The sequence below is a fragment of the Coptis chinensis genome, chromosome 3 (assembly GCF_015680905.1).
Source record: "Coptis chinensis isolate HL-2020 chromosome 3, ASM1568090v1, whole genome shotgun sequence".
Lineage (NCBI taxonomy): Eukaryota > Viridiplantae > Streptophyta > Magnoliopsida > Ranunculales > Ranunculaceae > Coptis > Coptis chinensis.
The window spans coordinates 23,193,271-23,217,277 of NC_141458.1; the positions used below are offsets into that span (position 1 = coordinate 23,193,271).

The window sequence follows — 24,007 nt, forward strand, 5'->3', positions numbered from 1 at the left end:
TAAGCTGAATCATGATTAAGAAAACTTGCGGTCCAAGTCTTAAACTTATGTTTTTCCTATCTTGTTTGCTTTGGATTATTTGCATATATACAGCAGCTCAAACCATTAGTATTACACCAACACCTTTTCAAGTTGGGGTGATGTTGGATTTGGACAGCAGGGTAGGAAAGACGAGCAACACTTGCATGTCCATGGCACTGTCGGACTTTTATGATGTCAACAACCATTACAGCACGAGGCTGACTCTGCATACCATAAATTCGACAGACGTTGTTACTGCTGTCATTTCAGGTTTATTCTATGCTCCTCTTTTTTATTCCGATTAATGGACCTAGACATTCATTCAATTGATCAAGCAATATGTGACATAGATAGTCTATAGTTCGTCCATTATACTTATCTGCAATATATGAAGTCGACTGTTGTTTGATGTACATTTAGTGTTGGCAACAAAACATGACCAAAGAAGATGGTTGCTCCAGTGTGGCCTTAAGGGGGACAGGGCGAAGTTCCTTATGAAGTGGGAGGGCTTTACAATTAGTTCAGGCTGCGCTGAAGAGACGAAAAATTATAATATGGGAAATAGGATCGATGCCTCTTTCAAACCCTTAGACACTAGGTTTTCATATTCCATTCTTATAAATATGGAAAGACGATCTAGTTTCTGTAAGCCCAAAAAAATGGAATACATGAACCCGTATAATTGGGAAATCTCTAGCATGATCAAATGGGCTTAGCTACCAATCTGACGACACTGAGCATATCATGTTCTGTATAAGGCTTTTATGGGAATGTGACGAAAGCAAGAGCCAAAATCCACCTTTATTTATTCAAAAGCTTGAACCATATTAGCTATTGGTACATCGAGCATTAAGAGTATAAGTTTATTGCTCACCAAAGATGATACAGAGGAGAAACCCATTAATAGGCTTTCTTTTGAAGTGGTAGCTCGTTGGGTTCCTTTTTTTTTTTTTTTTTTTTTGAAAGGATTAAAAGGGTTAGGCAGACCCTTACCTGCATTAGAAGATTATAATCTTACATAAACTTCTCCTCTTACATCATTTGCATTTATCTCAATTAGCACACTAGTGAGAGGAGGACCATTACAGATAAAACTCTCACCAACATGTAAAGAAAGCCTTGCTAAAATGATCAGCACTCTTGTTCACTTCTCGATACACGTGTGTATGTTACCTCCTGCAGCTGATCTGTTGTATGCTCGTTGGGTTCCTCCTTTTTGTAGAGCTTCATAACAGCTAGTCTTTCCAATTCATGTTGTTTTTGCCAGCACTTTTACACTATAACTCAGTTTCTTCATCTTATTATTTCAGCTTATGGATTGTTGAAAGATGTGAGGGTGCAAGTGATTGTTGGTCCTCAAAAATCGGAGCAGGCAGAATTCGTAGCAGGACTAGGAAACAAAACTCATGTGCCGGTTGTATCTTTCTCCGCATCCAGTCCTTCACTATCCCATAGTCAAATGCCTTATTTTGTTCGAATGACTCAGAATGACACGTATCAGTTGGAAGCTATTGCTTCCATCGTTCAACTCTTTGGATGGAAGGAAGTTGTTCTCATATATGAAGGAACAGACTATGGACACGGAATCATACCTTATTTCACTGATGCCTTTCAAAGGATTAATGTGCGTGTTCCTCACAGAAGTGTTATTGCTCCTTCTGCAAAGGATGATGAAATTCTCAAAGAACTTCACAAGCTGTCGACAATGAGTACTAGGGTATTCATAGTACACATATCTGCAACCTCTCTTGGTCTTCGCTTTTTTCAGAATGTAAAAGACGTTGAACTGATGAGTGAAGGCAATGCATGGATAATTACAGAAGAATTAACAAATATGTTGGGATCATTGAACAATTCTGTGATTGATTTGATGCGAGGCGTGTTGGGAGTAAAGCCTTATATTCCACGGTCAAGAGACCTTAACAATTTCAGAGCAAGATTGATGAGGATGAACACTTTCCAGGAAAATACAGCTACTGGTCATAATTTGGATTTATTTTGTCTACATGCTTACGATACCATTTGGGCACTTGCGATGGCTGCAGAAAAGGTTTGTGGAAATCACAGTTGCCGAGTGTCAAAAATGGACAAAACCGCAACGTACTTAGCTGAGATTGAAAAATCAGAAATGGGTTCAGAACTTCTGAAAGAAATCTTAAATAGTGAATTCGAAGGCCTGAGTGGAGATATACGCCTAGTTGATGGGCAATTGCAGCCTACAATTTTCCAAATACTGAATGTGGTTGGTACAGGAGAACGTGAAATTGGTTTTTGGATACCAAAGGTTGGAATTCCCCATCTACGACCAATTATGTGGCCAGGGGAAGTAATGGACGCGCCTAATGGTTCGGTGGTTCCAACTAAGAAACTTAAAATAGGTGTTCCGGTAAAATGTAGTTTTACTGAATTCGTAAAAGTTGAAGTGGATCTTAGCAACAATGGAACAAAAGTCACCGGGTATTGCATTGATGTTTTTGATGCAGTGATGAAGTTGTTACCATATGTTGTCCCATACGAATATGTCCCTTTCAGAAAGCCCAATGGTGATAGGGCAGGAAATTACACCAATCTTATCCACCAAGTCTTTCTCCAGGTTAGTCATATTCTAATCTCATTGTACAAAAACACCTAACTGGAAATTCCTCTCCATCATACCTGAAGAGTGATAAATAGGTAAATCCTTGTGTCTGTGTGTGTGTGTGTGGCCGGCCGTCTGTTTTTTCAGGGACGCACTTGTGAATATTATCGAGTGAATGAGCACTCCATACCTTTCTCTCCATGATTTCTACTAATTCCATTTTTTCATGTGGAACTTGCAGAAATATGATGCTGTTGTTGGGGATGTAACTATAACAGCCAAGCGATCGTTGTCAGTAGATTTTTCCCGTCCTTACACTAATGGAGGGATTGCAATGCTTGTCCCTAACGCATATGAGAAGAGCAACATGTTTATGATCTTCTTCGCACCTTTTACTTGGGGAGTATGGTTTACGTCAGGTGCACTATTCATATCCATGGTCTTACTACGTTGGTATTTTCAGGCTGTGATCATGTACGAGATACCTAAGGTTGGACGGATTATCTTCATTGTGACAACCTTTTTTTCATCATTACTACTCGAACCTTTTGGTAATCACTCTTAGTCCTATCTCTTTTTCATCATTTATCTTTCAGGCCTTCCTCTGGAAAATGTAAACTAGTAGCCATGGAACACAAACGTACATTGTTCAAAGCTGTGGGGGCGTGGCACTAGAACCTTGATAGACACTTAAGTATTATTTCACAGTACACAACATAATGATTATTAACTTTTCATCCATTTTTTTTCTTTTATATATTTATTTATTTTTTTGCTAGGCAAGTAAGTATTCTGGTAGTGTATAAAACAGGACATAAGAAAATACAATGGGAAAAATAAAATAATATATATATAGGAACCATACAGTGGCTCCTATTTAGCAGTTCCCAAGGGACCTCCTTACCACCAAAGCATGCACTACAACAGTAATCTCTGCTTCAATCCATAGGTTCAGACATCTCTCACGGCCTCTCTTTCTACACCTCTGAGAGTGGCCTGGCAATCCTGGTATTCAGCTATGAATCCTATAGCTGGTTATACGCCTATACTATGAGCCGCCAGTACTTGTGCATTATGCTCTCTAAAGATGGTATCAATGCCCACAGGCCCAGCATTCCCTTTTACTGACCCGTCTTTGTTCATCTTAGTAAATTGGTAGCCATTTACATTCCTGAATCCGTGGCGCTTTGGGTGGCCTTGGCCTCCGGTTCAGCTTCATAAGAGTTTGGGCATCAGTGTCACAGTTGAATCTAGTACCCTTCGAAAAAATGGAAGTGCAGTGAAGCCATTTGTATATGCCCTTCGCATTTCTGTACTGAGAAGTTTTGCTCTTCACAGACCATGCTATTGCATCCTTTCTCAATTTTTACCACTCCTAGGCATCTAGCATGCCTGCTCCCCACAAGTCCTTGATAACTGAACTTGAAGATGATCCTTTGATAAGAACCTGCTGCATGTTATTGATATTGTTTTGAAAGCTGAAAAACGACACAACCTTGCCCTAACTAACTTATTTGTTGAACAATCCCAGATTAGGTGATGCACATCTTCACTTTCTTTACGACAAAGGTAAGTACATTTGCTTGAGGCCAGTTTAACCTTCTCTGCTGCAAATTATCATCTTTCAATCACTTAATAAAGAACTGGGGAGCCGAGTAATTTCTAATTGTCCAAAATTGTTTGTGCTTGTTCTTTGGGGAGGGGGAGGTTGGGGTTATGATAAGGAAGCTCTTCTTCTTCTTTTATTACGGTTAGTTAGGGATGACCCCCCAGTACCAGTTGCAAATAGAGATCACCCCCTGTTTTCCAAAAATTAGGGATACCCCTACAGTTGCAAGATCCAACGTTAATGCTTCTTGACGTGAACAAATAAAAATTTCATCTTTTAGCCATTGGATCTTGCAACTGTGAGGCTATCCCTAATTATTTTGAAAACCGGTGGCCATTCCGAATTGCAACTAATAATGGGGGATCATCCCTAACTAACCCTTTTCATTATATCTAATATAAGTATGTTTTCCAATCTTATTCAGATTGAGTTCTAGATTTTAAGCATGACATTGATATATTTGTTACTAGATCCATTAAGAACGAAACTCCCACGCTCTCATGCATGATGTTTATTTACAGTATCCCTCATGCATATGTGATGTTTATTTGTAGAAGTATAACCTTGGCTCAAGCATAACCTTGAAAGGACGTGTGGAGTCCAAAGTATTCCTAGGGGTAGAGCACTGAGCACTCTGTATGCTCATTTATAACACTCGAGAATTGAAACAGTAAATTTTTGTAATTTTTCTGTGTATTCCATTTATTCAAATCGAGTTGAAAGTCTATCATCTTGATAGTGTTTCATTCACTGTTGGAATCTTGTAACCATTTAGTTTTTAAGTAAAATCACATATAATACTGCATCTACGACATTTGATGTTTTTACGTTGTTGTAGGTACTAAAGTTGTTGATGGATTGAAGACTGCGCCGAATTTCATTCTGAAAATATTTTTAGCACCCTTTTGCTTTTTTATGATTTGGATCTACTGTGATCTCTATATGAAAAACTTAAATGATGATAGTGGCCAACTTATGGCCGTGGATGTAAAAGATCTTATAAGGAATGGGGATTATGTGGGTTACCAGAAGGATTCCTTGGTGGAAAAAGTCCTAATGGAATTGAACTTTGACGAGTCTAAGCTCAGGATCTATGATTCTCTGGAAGAATATGAAGAGGCGCTAGATAAAGGAAGTAAAAATGGTGGTGTTGCAGCAATTTTCGATGAGATGCCATATATAAAGCTTCTCTTGACAAAATTTGGCTACAAATACAGAACGGTTGGACCGATCTACCAATTAGACGGATTTGGATTTGTTAGTCTTCCTTCCTGAATTTTTAGCTTTGGTTTATTTCGATGATATAGCAAGTGTTCTTAATACTAAAACTTTTTTTCAGGTTTTCCCAAGAGGATCCCATTTGACCGCTGATGTATCAAGGGCAATATTACCAGTACTAGAAGAAAAGTTGGTGCAGATCGAGACGGCGTGGTTGGGAAGTGAAAAGGCTTGGTCGGATCAAAACAAGGATCTTCCACCCAATACTATTCCTTTAAAAAAAATGTGGGGGATATTTGCTATCGTTGGAGTATTGTTAGTTATTGTACTTGTGTTGTTTTTGCTAGCTTCCATAGACAAGCTTTCTGCTACAAATCCACCAGTACCACCAAATGTCGACAATGTTGAAGCTTTGGAAGAGAATGTTATGGCAGTCGATGCACCACAAGCTGAAAGACAGAGACAATACGTAAGTGACAATGATTCAGAAACTCTATATGGAGCCTCATTACCAGCTTTCCTAGAATTGGCCATCGTCTAGGTGCTTAATATATATAGTTCCTTGTCTGGGTAACTAGCTACTAACTAGGAATGTGCTGATATGATGGAAAGATAAAAAGATTTCAGGGATGACAAAAATGACGGGCTTACTTTTCGCCAGAAACTTTAAACACATCCACTGATACTTCTTGCAGTTAATTGACTTTTTAAACCAATGTGTCAAAAAATAGTATATATATATATATTTTTAAAATAACATAAATTTAAAGTAGAGGAATATGAGAAAGTGACTATCATATATTTCTGGTTTCTATATTCTTCTCCAAAGTACTAAAGATATGATCTAAAGCTCATATACATTGTTTTTGCAGTTGAATGCAATGTTAGTGCTGAGACAGCAAGTAGTAGCAGGGCATGGAAATTGAGCTAGCAATGAAGTATCATCAACATACTATATGTTTGATCATCTGTGCTCTGGAGTATTGATGAACAGCCTAAAGATTGCCGACTTGAGTTGTGCTTATATATTTATTGTCTTTAATGACAACATTTTGGAACTCCGAAGCCAACACAAGCTAGGTCGTAGATTTGTTTGGTAACTTTAGTCAATAAAAGAAGTCATCTTTTATTGTCTTATTAGTTGTTATGGACCTACTGTACGGCGTTTTTTGTATAGACTATAGAGTCAGGCAGGGCCGATGGCTGTATACTCATTTGTTACTGGTGCCAACATTCAGACATCACCTGTTTATTTGGGTACTTGTATCAAAGAATTTGTTACTAATATTGTTTACCCGTACAAATTTCCATGTAAATTTGAAGTAGAACGAGAGATTGGTTTGAACCCCTTTAACTAGACTAAAGACGTTTCGAGTTGGTCGATATATATGGTCTCTCCGCTTCTGAATGTTTTGGAAAACATAAGACGAACGGCAGAAAGTCCTTCGCAGTTTTAGCGTGGCAGCTAAGTTTTCAGTTGCTAATTCTTTGTAGTGAACAGTGAGGGACCGACGGAAGTCAATTCTGGGTACTCAATTTATAATCTACACTAGTTTTCGAACCCGTCCTACAAACGGGTGACGGCATAGTAGCGAAAAGGTTTCCTCTTTCCAAGGTATATGTGACAATGGGTAAACACGACAATGGATACCATCTATGTGGGAATTAACATTGATGAAACATTTCTAGCCATACCTGGTTTTAAAACTGAAAAACTCATGACCATGCATGTACACCATTCGATATATTGTACCACAATTGGCTACCAGATTGTTGGTATGATAAAATTATCCTGATATTCTTTCTAGAATAGAGGATTTTATCAACTGATTCCAAAAAGGAATACAAAACAATTGATTTCATATCTATCAAATTTTCGTTGCTACTTTTCTCCAACATACATTATATCTTAAGAAACATGCAACAGGCATCGACACCCACTATATGCACGCTAAAGACAATGCATCATGTAAGAACCAATTATTGATTAAGGGTAGACTACACTAAATGGATAATGTTTCTTGAAAACTATAATGTCATAGCGTGAATTGTTAGTATATTGAAATTGTTAGGATGATGGTGAATGTCTATGCTATTAAGCTATCGATACATTGCTACAAAAAGATCAGAAACCGCTTACACAAATTGCATAAGAATTGCTCTTTTGAAACATCTAGAAAACCAAGTATAAGCAAATGTTCGTAAAAAAAATAACACACAAAAATTGTGATAGTTTCAAATGTATATCCTAACTTTTGGAATTCGCAACTATTTTCATGGTGAGAAATCAATGTTCAAATCCATCTTAACTGTAGATGTAACTAATAGGCCATTGCAAGTAAAATTGCATTCCAAACTTTGGGGCCTTTAAATGCGTCAATTTTAATTGAAACCCCATACAAAAATTAACTAAAAAGTAAACCCCAATCTAGGCCAGGTAGCATTCAAGAATTAAAAGCCCAATCAACGTTGATATGATTCATGGAAAAAAAAAGATTAGAAAATAAATGAGAAAATGGTAGTGAAACATTCCAATTCAATTGCAAGTGATTCTTGCTCTCAACTTGCAATTAGGCTAAAAGAACATCCGATGATATTAAAACTTGTTTGTTTATTGTTGATGATGGTAAATGAAAAGCTCTAAAAGAAGGCTATGTGCCAAGAACTAAAACCTAAAGAATATGGATTAAGAATTGGCTTGAACCAATGCATTTGTACAATCAAAATGGTCACTGATTCTAAGTAAGCTGCTAGAGCTACTATATGACTTAAGGAACCACTGTAGTGTTCTTTGAGTGAAGCAACAAATATGAAAATATAAGTAAAGAACATAGACAAAATAGTTTTCTTGAAACTTTGACACAAAAAATTCAAAAATGATTTCTTACTTGCGCTATTCTAGGGTGTAAGCACTTGAGCTACAATTCCTAAAGTGGGATATCATAACAAACCTTTTAAGAGCACGACTCGTGGTTTCTTCAACTTTTCCATGAGTTTACCAAGACTTTCTGATCCATAGACTCTAACGCCGATATCGATGGCTAATTTTTTATCATTAGTGAAGCCTGCGAAGTCGATACTTGAATACTAAATGCACTTTAAAGAAAAAAATAAATGAACAAAAGCATTAAGCTAGACACTCACATGAAACTATACCACCATAGCACGCCAGTCCTGAGTTTGAGCAGATCTACACATATGAAGAGTTTCATTGTTTGCTTCATGCTCACAAAGGTGGAATTGAATGCAATAGTGCAAACTAAGCTCCCTTTTCACTTACATACAGACTAAAAAACACCACTTATTAGACCTAAAGTTCAAAACTTTATCTAATGTTTGCAAGAAAGGAAAACGAAAAACAAAGAATAGATTAAATGAGTCAAATTGGTTACTTTTGATTTGCCTAAGGTGCTTAGTATCTTGGAATGAACTTATTTATCGATAGCCTTCAAAGGGTCTCTATTTAACAATTACTAATTTAGTTGTGTGACATTAATATGATTTAATATAGTATCCGTTCTTACTCCATCTAACTCGAAAGGGCGATTAAGACATCCATTGTGCTACATGGAATTCCATTATGAGATATGCTGAAACAATTTGTAAGTTCTCTTCAGAGGGAAAATGTATTAAATAAATCAAACAATTAACTAACCTTAGTTTGAAGTTAGCAAAGTTTCATAACGATTCATGTCATGAATATGGCTTTGGCAAAATCTCATATTGACCACAAAACCAATAGCGAAACCAATCCTTCATCACAATATATAAAAAATGAGAATAAATCAAGTGGCGGTTTTAAACTTTGAATAATAGGATGCATACCTGGTTGCTAGTTGCCAGGAAGCTTGTTGAGGATACTAAAAGAGGAGTCCTAAAGAAGGCAAAAGGTGGTGAATTATCATTTGATAAAACAATATTTGTAGATTTATTGTTGAATAAGAAGATGGAGTGATCATTAGGGAGGGAGAGAGAAGAGCATTTTTGGGGTTCTAAAATATCCTTCGTGGAGACAGTTTAAAGTATCAATAATAGAATCCGACATAAATAAAAATTCTTTGTAGGTTGGGTTTTTTGGTGGGGCAAACTTCCTTTTTTGTCTCCTGTTTTTTCATAATCCCCCCGTCGACGTGGACATCCTCACAGCACTCCAAAATGGATTGCTATTATATATATATAAAAATACTTACAAATTGGATGAGGACCTCATTCCACTACGTCAAAAGAGAGAATTTATGACAGGCATGACGTCCCACAGTAGGACGGCTTCTAACTGTCTAAATATAAACCACGGCTAATTTCTTGTATTAGACAGCTGTTACCAGTCGGTTCATATTCGTCGGTCTTTGTCTGTCTACTTCCTCCTTTTAACCCATTGTTGACACTTCTACTTTGAGCCCTAGAAACCATTTCCCACCAAAAAAATTGGGAAACCATTTCCCACCAAAAAAATTGACGAATTTTGTGTTTCCCCCTCAAATTTCATAGCTTACCCAAATACTATTATCTCATCACACTATTTTTTTTCTCACTTGTTTGTTTCTGCAAAGGTATGTACTTTATCTCTCTTAGGTTTTTATTTATTTCTGTTCACTGAAATTGATACTGAAAATCCGTTTTGTAGATTGGGTCGCTTAATCCAGGAATTTAAGGTTTAGGGTTGAAGGGGTATACAAAATTTAATACACTCTCAGTTAAATTGAGGTGATTTTTTATGGGTTTTACTAGTTTGTTCTTCACTTTTTGAGTTTCCATTTTGTGCAAAGTATTCATATGTTGTTCAATGGCCTGATTATGCTGTATTATATCCTCATTATTTCATTAATTAATTAATAATTAATTTGTATGTTAAAACATGAAAAAGATAACTAAAGTTTGTAACGCTTTTTAGCTTTAGGCGTTACAAACTATAATGATAACTTTTGAGCTTGTTACTATATAAATAGAACGTTACCTTGGGCACCTTTGATATATCTGTGCTGCACACAATTCTCTGCTTATCATTTTTAAAACTTCTTAAACTGAAATGGCTACTCTAGTTGTTTCTGATTCTGTTCCTACTCCTCTTGAGGATACTGGCAAGATTAGAAAGGCTGTTCAAGGTTCTTCTTTCTTTGTTGTCTTCACTTTTGTTTGTCATTTTTCCTTTTTTCATCGGGTTTGTAATTTAGCGCCCGATCGACAAACAAGGTATAGTGATCATGTGCTAATGAAAGCTGTTACGATGGTATGATTTTTAGAGTTGTTTGATATAGATCATTAAGAAGTTGAAATTTTTATTTTCATGTAGAACTAGAACCTTATGAAATGATGTTCTTCTTTGTTTCGTAGAAGTTTTGTAAACATTATCAAATTTACATTTACAATTTCTTTTTATCATTTTTCCTTTGATAAACACTGTCTTGGATTTGCCAAAAAGTACAAGGGAAAATCATTTCAATGAGAACTCTATGCAAAATCTAATGTTATTTTGGCTGGTCTGCCTGAGACCCTAAGTTGAATGAGAACTCTGTACCACATATTTTCCCTAAAAAACAGACCGATGATATAGGCATATATCCAATATGCATGAAATGCTCATTCAAGATCCACTATACAAGCAGTCGGGCAGACTTGCCTAATGCGGTTAAAATGGATAGGTATATAACCATGATCTTACAAACTAGTTAAATGCAGTCCAAGCAAATCAATAGCAAGACCAATCCTAAACTATCCAAATTGGTGGTCCAGATACTGTTATAGAACTTATTTTTCAGTTTAACAAGTTTGGGAGATGTTTTGATTTGATAGGTTCTTCTCCAGCTGGAATTTTTCTTCAAGGAAAGGTGAATCTTTCTCACTGCTTCTCCAAGGCAAGGTATAAACGGTTTAACTTTATTTATACTTTACTTATAATAGATGATGATGATTTGGTAAAAGTTGCTATTTTTTTATGTGGTACTTGAAGAAAATGTTATTAAGTGATGATAGAAGTAGATGTAACTTGGAATATATTATTTGGTCTAGGTTGTTGCTGTATTCATTTGTTTATAGTCTCCATTGAGATGAGCTAACTTTATGGGGTGATAATTAATGGTTCATTGTCAAGTTGAATTTTGATATTTCATCATGTATAACAATGATTTTTGTGTTTATTACTTGGTCCTGTTGTTTTTTGACTGTGTGGCATGGTGATGGTTTCTCCCTTCACGAGTGTTTATGTTATATAAGAGTTTTCTGATGCCCTCTTTATATCATGAATTTTTATAATTTTTTCGATAAGGCTCTTTATGTCATGGCATTAGTGGTTGCATTGGGACTGTCTTATTACTATAATAAAACTCACATACATTTGGAACTTGGAAAATTGGTGTGTCGACACCATAAGTGTTATATGCATACTATAACGATACTAATGTTGGGCCTTGTGACTAGCCATGTGCATTTCAGTTTCTTTGTGCTTTGCTCAAAATAGTAACAAGAATTCTCTATCTAAGAACCGGTTTTTGCATGACTTAATTAGCTTGATTTAGAATATATATCTATAGATTTTAGTTTGAGTTGGATTAGTTTATTTCAAACTTTATATTTTCAAGTAACCTGGTTTCTTGTTTGTAAATGATATGACTTCTTTGGCATTAATTAGTCTTGGCTATAGAGAATAAGGAAGTTGCTATTAACATGAAATCACCAAGTGTCCTATATATATATATATATATATATATATATATATATATATATATATTGTTTGCATTGTTACTGTAATTGTTCCAATCTTGAGCAAACCATTTAGACTTGGTAGGTGGGTTGTTGGGGTGCTAAGTGTGTTAGGAGGTAGAAAAGAATTTGAGTGCCACTTTCTATGATATATACCTTTTCTAGGTTTCAAGTTGAATACTCTTTTTGAAATCGTACTAATATTATATATGTTGATGTATTTATCTAGAAAATGTCTTCAATACTTCCAAGCAAAAACTGGATGAAAGCACCGACTTCGTCTACTGAATACCTTCGAGGTGTTAAATCATTCATCCAGTTCACACAAGAGAAATTAGGAAAGGAACTTGACTGGTATTGTTGTCATTGTGCTAATTGTCGTAATTTAGGGGGGAAGTCAACAGCAAAAGATATTGCTGAGCATCTTATCTGTGATGGTATAGACGAGACATATACATCATGGAGAGTCATCTTCCAGAAGTAGTAACTATATTGAAGCTCCCACTAGTTCTTCTACTAGGGGTCCTGAAAATATGTTGCCAAGGATGGAAGAGATGGTCAATGACACATTTGGACGAAGTCATCCTGTTGACTTAGATGCATGTCTTAACGAAGTTGATGATGGAGATTCACCCAATGCCATACCGCATGATGTTCAATACGACAAGTTGATGGAGGATGCTTTAAAACCAATATATCCATTATGTCGGGGTGAAGATTCGAAATTATCGACGACGATTAAGTTGTTGAGCATGAAGGCTAGACACAAGTGGTCTAATAGTAGCTTCACAGAGTTGTTGCAATTCCTTAAAAAGACTTTACCAGAAGAGAATACACTACCTGAGAAGACCTATGCTGCTAAGAACTTGATCAAACCTCTTCGCATGAAGTGCGAAATTATTGATGCATGCCCAAATGATTGTATTACATACTGGGGTGACAAATATAAGGATTTGATTAGTTGTCCCACTTGTGGTGAAAACAGATGGCAACCGTTAAAACCGAAGGCTAAGATTAAACCATGGAAGAAGCTAAGGTATTTTCCTTTGGCTGAGAGATTGCAAAAGATGTATAGCATACCATGGATTGCAGAGAATATGAAATGGAATGCAAATGTAGTTTCTGACCAACGCTATATGCGTTATCCTGTTGATTCTTCCATGTGGAACTCAATTAATCTTAAATGGCCTGAGTTTGCTACGGAGCCATGTAATGTTAGATTAGGGATTGCAACAGATGGATTTAATCCATTTGGGAACAAAAATAGCATTTATAGTTGCTGGCCTGTTAAGATTACTCCATACAATCTGCCTCCATCATTGTGCATGCAGAAAGAGTTTACTTTGTTGACACTTCTAATTCCTGGTCCAAGTAGCCCAGGGGATAACATCGACGCCTTCTTGCAGCCTTTAATCGAAGAGCTAAAACAGTTATGGGGTGCTGGAGTTGAATCATATGACTCCCATGCTAAAGAGACATTCACTATGAAGGCAATTTGCTTGTGGGCGATACACGATTTTCCTGCGTTTCACCATCTTTCTAGACGTAAAACGGCGGGAAGGTATGCATGTCCTATTTGTAGTGAAGATATAGATTCTACTTGGCTGAAGCATGGAAAAAAGTTTGTTTATATAGGTCATCGAAAGTTCCTAGCAGACCCGAATCATCGCTTTAGAGTCCAGAAAGCACAATTTAATGGAAAAGAAGAACATGGTAAGCGTCTTATTTGTTTAAAGGGTTCTCAAGTAAAAATTAAAATGAGCCAAATTCAGAATAAGTTTGGCAAGGTGCCGGATACACCGAAAGGAAGGAAGAAGAAGAGAAAAAGGACTAAAGAACTAGAAAATTCAGCATTTTCAAAGGATTCTATCTTCTTTACATTGCCGTATTGGGAGGTATTTTTAACATTTGTGTAGTAGTATATCATGTAACTTTATGTATACATATCCATATATTCACTTATATATTTAATTCCTACAGTATCTGCCTATTTGCCACAATCTAGATGTGATGCACGTGGAAAAAAATGTTGCGGAGAATCTGTTTGCAACAATCATGGGTACAGGTAAGAGTAAGGATGGACTCGAAGCCCATCTGGACCTTAAAGCTAGGAAGATAAAGAAACACTTGTGGCCGGTAATGAAGAATGACAAGTGGTTTTATCCAATACGTGCTCTTTCTCTTTCACGTGCAGAGAGAGTTTTGCTTTGTAGAATTTTGCACCAATTGAAGGTTCCTATTGGATATAGTGGAAATTGGAAACATAATGTGGACTTGGAGGATTTTTATCTCAAGAACCTAAAATCCCATGACTATCACATCCTTTTACAACATTTATTACCCGTGTTATTGATGCATCTATTCAAAAAACACAAGCCATTGTGTGAAGCTATTCGCCAGTTGTCTATATTCTTTAACGTCCTATGCTCCAAAGTCATTTGTCGTGCGAACCTTTCGAACATGAGAAAATGCATTGTGGAAACTTTGTGTGTCTTTGAAAAATACGTCCCGCCTTCGTTTTTTGTTTCAATGATACACCTTGTTGTGCACTTAGCAGAAGAGGCAAAAATTTGTGGACCTGTTAGATATAGGTGGATGTATCCTTTTGAGAGGTGAGTAAAGTTCTTTATATATATATCTTTCTTGTGATTAGTATGTAGTCATTTTGTATTAATTAATGGCACATGCACAGGATGATGAAAACTTATAAAAGGTATGTGACCAATCAGACTTTTGTCGAGGGTTGCATCCAAGAGCAATACCTTGTGGAAGAGGCAATGATGTACTGTATGGAGTACATTCATGATGGCAACTTAGGAAGCCATAAGAATGGGAGAAGGGTGATCATGAATGAGGGTATTGAAAGTGCACACCCTATGGATAAAAAGGGAAAGCAATATGTTCTTCCAAATATAGAGTATCAACAAGTTTGCAAGTGGGTTTTGACGCATTCTTCGGAAAATGCCGAGTGGGAAGAGTAAGTCATGCATTTACCATTGTTTTGGTAGTCAATACTTGAGTTATGCATGTCAACTGTCCTGAATTTTTATTATTTTCATAGGAAGTACCAAGTATACCTCCAAAGTCAGAAATCAAGGGGTAAAAATTGTTGGGGCAGTCAAGCAAAATAGTTGGACTACATTCCTTGGTTAAGACTACAACTACAAAATGAAAAAGTGTCTCCTTTCAAGAGGATTGTTGATGGTCCATCTTTTACAGCGGTGTCATATAACAGATACACAACAAATGGGTATGTTTTTTATATGTCGGATTCCGAATCAACGACTATAACACAGAATAGTGGGGTTTCCATGAAGGTTGTGACTAGTTTTAGGGCAGGCGCCAAGGATAGGAACCTTGTTGATGACGAAGTCACTTACTATGGAGTTGTCAAAAGAATTCTTGAACTTGATTATGTAGAATTTAAACAAACTGTGTTCTACTTTGATTGGGTGCGCATTGAGGATAAAACAAATGGTTGCACAGTTGATCCTGATACGAACTTGGTATTTGTAAATCTTGGGAGGTTAATGAGGAATACAAGTGAGGTTGACGAGCCCTTTATTCTCGCTTCTGAAGCTAAACAAATCTTTTACTGCCGGGATTTGAGTAGAGATAATTGGCATGTTGTCTTGGATGCTCCAAAGAGGTTGAGTCAAGAGATAGATGCTTATGAAGACCCATTGGTCTTCGAGGCCAGAACAAGTGCTAATGATCTTCATCAACAACTCTATTTGAAAACGTTCTAGAAGTTGCAGAATACTGGATTTAATCTTAATGAATAATCTTTTTTTTTTTTTTTTTTTTTTTTTTTTTTTTTTTTTTTTTTTAATGTTGATGAATAATCTTAATTGAGGACGTTCTTAGGAAACTTATCAATGAATAATCTTTTTTTTTTGTATGGTTGCTGTTTCTGGGAAAGCTTTTTTGAGTTGGGTATCTTTTGTTTCTGTTCATCTTTTCCAATTCTCAACATGGTACAGGTGAGTTAAACAGTATGGCTTGAACATCTTGGGTGTTCTCAGTCTAGTGGGTTTTTCTGTTTTTAGTTTTTTCTTCGAGTGGTGCAACATATGATACATGCTACATCTATTCCATGTTTTGTTTAATTTCGTTGCCTTAGATTTTAACCATTTTGTTGAACTTTATATTTAGGTAAAAAGAAGTCATGTCAGAAGCATTTGAAGCAAGTGGATTTGAAGCAAATGAATCTGAAGCAAGTGAGACGACGACAAAACCAAAAGGTAAAGTAACATTTTTTATTTGATTATTAATTTTTTATTTAATAACGTAAGTTTGGCAGCATGCGAAAAATGAATAGATCCGTGTGTCAGATACATCTCACAAAATGTTTTGAAGTATGGAGTGTCAATGCTACATAGTTCCCAGTCCTTCGAACTGCCCTCCTTGAAAATCAAGAAAACTTTGTCTTGCTCCCCTATCTGGAATCCACTCCATTGAGGTCAAACATCCTGAGGTAACACAGTTGTGGACTGATCCCTCTGAAACCAAACTAAAATTTTCCAGATTCAGGTCCTCCTCCATATGTGTGGCAAGGATTGTTATAATGTTATCTCGACCTCATTAAATGATTCTTTCATGGCAGAATTAGCCTATAGGTCCATCTTACACTCATAGAAACTCACTTGAGAGGAATTCCTTTTGCACTGGCCCTGTGTCTGCAGCTTTCACTATTTCTGGTGACATGCATCTTCTCCAGCAGGAACTAGCATGATGTAGTATGCTAAGAAACACCACCTTGTCCCTCAAACTTTCCACTCTGACCCATTTATTCTCTGATAGATCCAACTTAAAACAGTAATGGGCTTATTTACAGGTACAAAGACTAACAAAATTTCACTTGAGCAGTGCAGAGTTAACTTGAATGCTATGGAGGAAGATAAGAATGCAACAGAATTACAGAACTCAAAATTCTTAATCAAATACTACAGAACACAAAACTATAGGTAGTTGACTTTAGCCCAGCACCGAAGTTTAAGTAGAAAAATAAAAGACCCAATAGAAAGTCAAAATACAACCAGAGGAGTTCAGGTTTCAAGTATTATGTAAAGAATTACAGCAACATCACGTAGAAACATTTGCAGCTAAGACAAAAGTGCAGTCGAAAATTTCACTTGAGTCAATCCACTTTGCACAAGGATCTCTGCTCCCAAAATAACTATAGCTGCCTGACGCCAAAGAATAATACACATTGTCTTGCCCATGTAGTTTCAGAAGATAAATTCTGTTCTCTATCCCTTTCAATCTTGCAGGTACAAGCACAGATGTAGTGTGGCTAAGAAACATCACTTTGTCCCCCAAACTTATGTAGTGTGCCTTTTGTGAAAAAAACCTTAGCAATCCTGGCAATTCACGGCATCCCTGATTAGAACATCTTTATTACAATGCCCACACTTGTAGTAATCAGATAGCTTCGTTAGACATTTTGGACTACAAGTAGCTAGAGTTTATAGCTATCTATTGTCATTTTTCTAGTAGTGAAGCTTTTCTACATCCTATTTGTACTTAATCGGTTGCTAATTAATCCACTTAGGTTCAAGATTCCAAGTGGAGTTTATTGATGATGGACAAGCTACTGGACAATATCGAGCAAAGTATGCCACTATAGTCGGGCAGGTGGCTAGGACACACTGCCCACCTATGTACAAGGACTGGGCAGAGGTTCCAAAATTAACAAAGGATGCTTTGTGGAAGAATGTATTGGTAAGTGCAAGTCACTCCACCTGATTTTATTTCAGTAAACATTTTAATTTGTATTGTATCCAAATTTGTTTAATTACTAATGATTTTGACATGTCCAATTTACAGGAAGAAATTGATCTTCCACTCATCCGAAAAGAATGCACTTTTCGTAAGCTTAATACAGCTTGGAAGCAGAAAAAATATTAACTTCGTCAGGTGTATGATAAATTTCCGACAGATGCAGAGCGAAAAAGAAATGTTCCTGTCAAGGTGAAAAAGGAAGAATGGAGGCATTCGTCGACATCTGCTCAATAGAAGAGGATAAAACCAAGCGATTCAATGGAAAGTTAGCAAGGGAACAAATGAAGAACCCACATACAACTGGTAGAATGGGAGCAGTTCCAGTTATTGAGCAGTTGGTAAACATCTATTTAATGCTATAAAATTATCGTATGCACTCAACTATTATTACTCTTTATCTACACATTCGTTTAATATGTTACAGAAAAAAAAATAGCCCAACTAGTGAGGTTTCAAGGACAGAAGGATATGTGGCCATCCATACGAGGAGAGATGGGAGTTGCATCAATTTTGAAACGAAGCAATCTCTTGTAAGAGACAACGAGACATTTATATAGTAATTGCTTATGTTTGTATGACTAGGTATTACGTACTTAAGAAATGGTGACTTTGATTTCTTTTGTAGGAGGAAATTAACAAACTTGTTAGCAATGAGCCTGACATAGTGGAAAGGGATCTAAACAATGACCCCGTTGCAATGGTGTGATGCTTCTCATCTTGTTTTGGTTTTGCAAATGGGTTTTGTTCAAAGTTCTACCTAAACTTTTGTTTGCTTAATAGGTTATTGGTCGTGATGGAAGGGGACGTGTTCGTGCTCTAGGTGGTGGTGTCACAAAGACTATTTACCATGCTTCAACTCCTTATAAGGAGATTGCTCAAAGAGAGAAGAGAGCGCATGAAAGCAGTGAGTCAGGTTATGAGGCAGTCATGGCAAGACTTGATGAAGCAGACAAGGCTCGCAAGATACTTGAGGATGAAGTTGCAGACCTTAAGCGACAATCTTCAGGGCTTGGAAATGCATCTCAGGTAATAATTTGTTAATTTAATTATGTCTAGACTAAGAATATGAACATAGCATATGTCCCTTATTAAGTTAGGAGGAAGTGGATGTGGTTTCACCAAGTTCTCTCGCATTGATTATGTTAGATGGAAGGCAGAGAACGTGATTGTGCCTGGTGTTAATGCCAAGCTTCTTGGATGCCAAGAGCCATGATATTTTTACTTAGGCACTTTATTTGTTTTGGCATTAACAAACCTAATATCAGGAGGACGCCATCTGACTTCCATTATACAACTTGTGTCCATCGACCAAATGAAGTTTGTTATATTTGGGTCTGGCTTTCGTTAGTGGGAGTTGTTCCTGTTACAGCAAGTCAGAACAGTCTTCTTCGATCTTCTAATGTGAATAACACAATAGATTCTCCTGACTAAATCACATGACTATAACATTGAAGCCCATATAACATCACTGTTTGTCGGCATACTTTTCTTTTCATCCTTTGGTGTCTTTTCTGGATCTTTCCCTTGGATGCTAGTTGGAGTATGGGACTCAACTCTAGTTAGACTCTTATCATTTGTCCAACTACAGTACACAACGATTCTAATTCTCTTGTTTTGATAGGGTCTATTTAGTCGAAGGAATACTTACAACATAGTTCTGTATGGCCTGAGCTTGAACATAGTTTATTATGATTTAGGACTAACTTAAGAAAATAAACTGAGCTTTAACGCAACGAAACTTGGCTGTTTGAACTCAATCAATACCATCTCTTAATGCATAGAGATTTCTTTCTGCTCTGACATGAAGAACTGCTTGTTTGCATGCACCAAACTTTACTTTGTTTGTATCGTGTTCCCTTTCTTTGCTTTAGCCTTTCATTCTTTGCTCGAGAGCGTACTGTCCCCAACTCTTTGCTCACAAAAGAAGCAACATACATCTTATTTGACTAAAGTGATTTTGACTAAAGAGAAATGGCCATAGAAAGGGTATCTCAAAAGAGCTATTGTTACTCTAAGAGATCACTCTTAGGAATAGAAATGCTTCCACACCCTTTCGATTGGCTTAGAAGTGAATTTCCCTTGGGCAACCAGTTGCTAGTCATGTTCCTATTTTGAGTGTCGGGCATTGAGTCTATCCGAAAGCCCAAATTTGAAAGCTGACATTGAACTCAGAAAAAAGCAAGCTAAGCTACTCTGATTTGAAATATGCATTTGCTTAACACATCGATATTGACTCTCTAAGTATATCATTACTCCTACTATTTTATGCCTAAGAGTAAATAACCTAAGTCAAGTACAATAGAATTAAGAAAGCCGAAGGTCAAGAACTCATGTATATTTCTGAAAGTTAAAACACATTGGTTCACTCGGTCACAACCTCTCAATGTATTCCTTCCTTCGCCTTTTTGGGGCTATGGAAGGAATACTTGGAGTCAGTTCCCTCATTCGCTAGAATCGATGTGTCAATGCTCCCCGTTCTGCACCTTTTTTGAAGGGTACCTCACTAGATTAAGCAAGGTCAAGTAATTTCATATAAGATGAAAACAGTTTATCATTGAGGAGAAAGAGCAACATGTCATAGCCCCACAAGGGCGAGTCTAGACGCTTGCTAGATACAACATATGCTTCTTTCTCTAAAACAGGCTAGTGTTGGAGGTTTTCCTAACTAGATGTGCTTCTGGTGCTTTCGTTCCCTTCTTCTTTTCCTCCTTTTGTCAAGTTCTTGGTCCGTGCGCACCTTGGCAGAGACTAATTTTGAAAATAGCATTCATCTTGAGAATGATCTCAAGTAGTCATTTTTATATTATGTTCCTTCATTCCAAATATAATCTATTATGTATCCGACCTACTATTCCGAACTCACTCAAGAAAGAATACGGGGCTGGATCAGCTATTCTTGCAGCTTTTCTTGCTTTGGTAGGAGCAACATGGTCTTTGGATTTGCCTGACATTCTTTGTTTTAATCTTTTTGGTGCTCTTTATTGGTTATTCATTTATCTATCTATCTATATAGAGATTAGGTGGGGGGTATATGATAGAACGAAAGAATGGATTAAGAAAACATGGCTTTATTGGTTATTCATTTCTAGGCCATTTACCCGAGCAGGGTATAGATGGCCATTTACCCTTTGAATGACGATTGTAGCTCAAGGAGGAAAAGTAGGGAACAAATATGACATCAACCTCACTTGAGTTGAGGACTCTTACGACACTAGAACCACTATTCTGGTCACGAAAACTCGAAGAGAGAAGATCCAATGTGAGCCAATATTCAATACCGTGCTGCAAATTTAGACCCCCGGGGTAATCAGGGATTTTTTTTTTTTTTTTATATCAGGCCACACACTGTCTCCTTGGGCTTTCTAATCTAGGAAAGCGAAATGGAACTCGGGAGGCATATCATACATAAACACTTTCAAAGACACCTTAGTCGATTTACATATCACCCCTGGGCTTTCTTGAGGATCAACTTCTCTATCATCTACTTTGTAATAGTCTGTTGTTTGTTTTCAGCCATCTATACCCTCAAACAGATTTTCCCACCTACTACATCCAAAGGTGAGTTAGCTTTGGAAAACAATTGGGGGAACAATAAACAATAACCAACACCCTTCGACACATTGTCTGCTCTGAGAATTTTGTGGACTATACTCTACAACAAGAACCTTGAAAGTATGTATAATATGCAGGTGCTAACACAAAATGAGCACTTTCTTGTCTGAACCTGCCTACGAATTATAAAAGACAGTCACATGCTTGTAAGGAAAAATACTTGCTCAAAGAAGATTAACAAATTTGGCTCACATTGGATCTTCTCTCTTCGAGTTTTCGTGACCAGAATAGTGGTTCTAGTGCCGTAAGAGTTCTCAACTCAAGTGAGGCTGATGCCATATTTGTTCCCTACTTTTCCTCCTTGAGCTACAATCGTCATTCAAAGGTGAAGCCACCCGAAAAGATGAGCCAAAATAAAATGTTACAAGAGAAGCTTGTAAGGTATTTGACTTCTCAAGAGGAGTGGAAAAGGTTAGGCGAGACCATGTAGTCATGGCGCATCATCCAAATAGCATGTTAGATGCAAGAGTAAAATTATGGCTTGCCATGTTCATACTTTCAGACTTTGGAAGGTATCCTCCAATTGTTGCTAATGTTGAGAAGGATGTGATTTCTCCTTACAAGCATGTAATTAGAACCTTTGTCCACGATTTGTCAGGTTTTGAGAACCGTCCAACTTTGTTGAATTTCCAGGGAGCCATATATAGAAAAGATGTAAGTAAATTCTTCTTTCTCCATGCAGTTCAACCTTTATTTATGCTTGTTGTCTTGCATGTTTCTCTGCTTGTTTCCATGTCAGGATAAAGACGTCTGAATTGTTTAACGGCATGATTGAACTTAAATCGTAATAGGAATTATTAATATATCTGTACACTCCAACAAACTAGGAAAATACTTTATAAGAGTTGGACTCTGTACTCTTTCATTCAGTTCTCGTTAGATAAGTAGAGATATAGATAAGTAGAGAGAATATCTCAACTCAGTTGTAATCTCCTATTCCTATTTAAATACCTATAAATCAATAAAGGAAAAAAGATCTTTGAGGAACTTAACCTACGTGTTTTCACATGGTATCGGAGCAACAATTTTATTCAAGTTAAAACACTTTTTTTTCTAGCTTCCTCCCTATTTACTTTGTTCAATGGATGTACCACCAACTCCTGGAACACCAGTGTCTAATGCAACTCAGGTTTCCTCAAATGGTCCTTTTTTTGTGCATCACTCAGACAATCCATCCACTGTGTTGGTTGCTCCTTCTTTATCAGGTGACAATTACAACACATGGATTCGTGCCATAACTATGGCCTTACAAGCGAAGAACAAATTTGGTTTTGTTAATGGTACGATTGACAAACCAACTGATGCTGCTGAAATTCTTCAATGGCAACGATGTAATGATCTTGTTTCCTGCTGGATACTCAATTTTGTGAATCCTAAAATTCATGGAAGCATTGCATACTCTGAATCTGCAAGAGAAATCTGGAAGGACCTTGCGGAACGCTACTCTCAATCAAATGCTCCATTAGTCTTTCAACTTAAGGAATATATTAAAGACACAAAACAAGATGACTTGTCTATCTCTGGTTATTTTACCAAGCTCAAGTCCTTGTGGAATGAACTTGATTCTCTCGCTATAATTCAGCCATGTACTTGTGGTTATGGCAAGCTTCTTGCAGTTCAAATCCTTGACGATCGAGTAATGAAATTTCTTCAAGGTCTCCATGATAGGTACAAACCACTTCGCAGCCAAATACTTCTCATGGAGCCCTTTCCTGCCATTACCAAGATTTACTCTCTTGTTCGTCAAGAAGAAAAACAGCAAGAGATACATTCTTTTCATCTCCTATTCCGTATAAATGACTTGCTGCAAAGCCCGCGCATCGTGGAAACCATTTCAATCATGGCAATCAAAAACCACGTTTTCATTGCGATCATTGTGGAAGAGATAACCACACTATAGATCGTTGTTTCAAGCTCCATGGCTATCCTCCAAAGAAATCTGATGTACACCAGAACGCAACAAAGAACAAAGAACAAGAAATGGTCACAACTCCTAGCGTCACTAAGGAACAGTATAACAAATTACTTGCCATGCTTTCTTCAGGTAGTGCAGATTTCAATGCAAATCTAGCAGGCATTGCCCTTACCGTTCCCACCAATTCAGTGTGGATTATTGATACAGGAGCCTCTAATCACATGTGTTATAGTTTATCACTTTTTTCCTCTTACAAACCATGTCCACATCCTTTTTCCGGTGGTCTTCCTGATGGCTCAAATGCATTTGTAACTCATGTTGGTACTGTACAGTTGTCCCAATTCATTAAACTTGAAAATGTTTTCTTTATTTCATCTTTCAAGTTTAACCTTTTATCAGTCAGCCAACTTACCAAATCAAATGATTGTGTATTAACATTTTTTCCTCACGAATGTGTTTTTCAGGACCAATCAATGAAGAGGACGATTGGGAAGGGTAACATTCATGAAGGTTTGTATTATTTTCAAGCAGCTTCAGCAATGGCCGTCATCAAACCACCTACCATTGATTTATG

The 24,007-nt window shown here is 36.9% G+C and overlaps 2 protein-coding genes and 1 long non-coding RNA gene across 3 annotated transcripts; 2 read left to right on the forward strand and 1 right to left on the reverse strand.

Annotated features, from left to right (window-relative positions):
* LOC147508687 (glutamate receptor 2.3-like) lies at positions 1-6,730 on the forward strand. The gene is made up of 6 exons (XM_086601080.1): positions 1-291; positions 1,332-2,614; positions 2,841-3,150; positions 5,047-5,465; positions 5,548-5,895; positions 6,299-6,730. Exons 1-6 carry the CDS (start codon positions 12-14, stop codon positions 6,350-6,352), a joined length of 2,694 nt encoding a protein of 897 aa, XP_086457206.1. The 5' UTR covers positions 1-11; the 3' UTR covers positions 6,353-6,730.
* LOC147508688 (uncharacterized) lies at positions 5,739-9,423 on the reverse strand. Its single transcript, XR_015218146.1, has 5 exons — positions 9,252-9,423; positions 9,082-9,179; positions 8,571-8,713; positions 8,378-8,491; positions 5,739-5,875 (listed from the first exon to the last, which is right to left on the reverse strand). It is a non-coding gene; the product is annotated as an uncharacterized LOC147508688 (long non-coding RNA).
* Positions 9,424-22,599: 13,176 nt separating this feature from the next.
* Positions 22,600-23,418, forward strand: LOC147508689 (uncharacterized). Its single transcript, XM_086597530.1, has one exon. It carries the CDS (start codon positions 22,600-22,602, stop codon positions 23,416-23,418), a length of 819 nt encoding a protein of 272 aa, XP_086453656.1.
* The last annotated feature ends 589 nt before the right edge of the window (positions 23,419-24,007 follow it).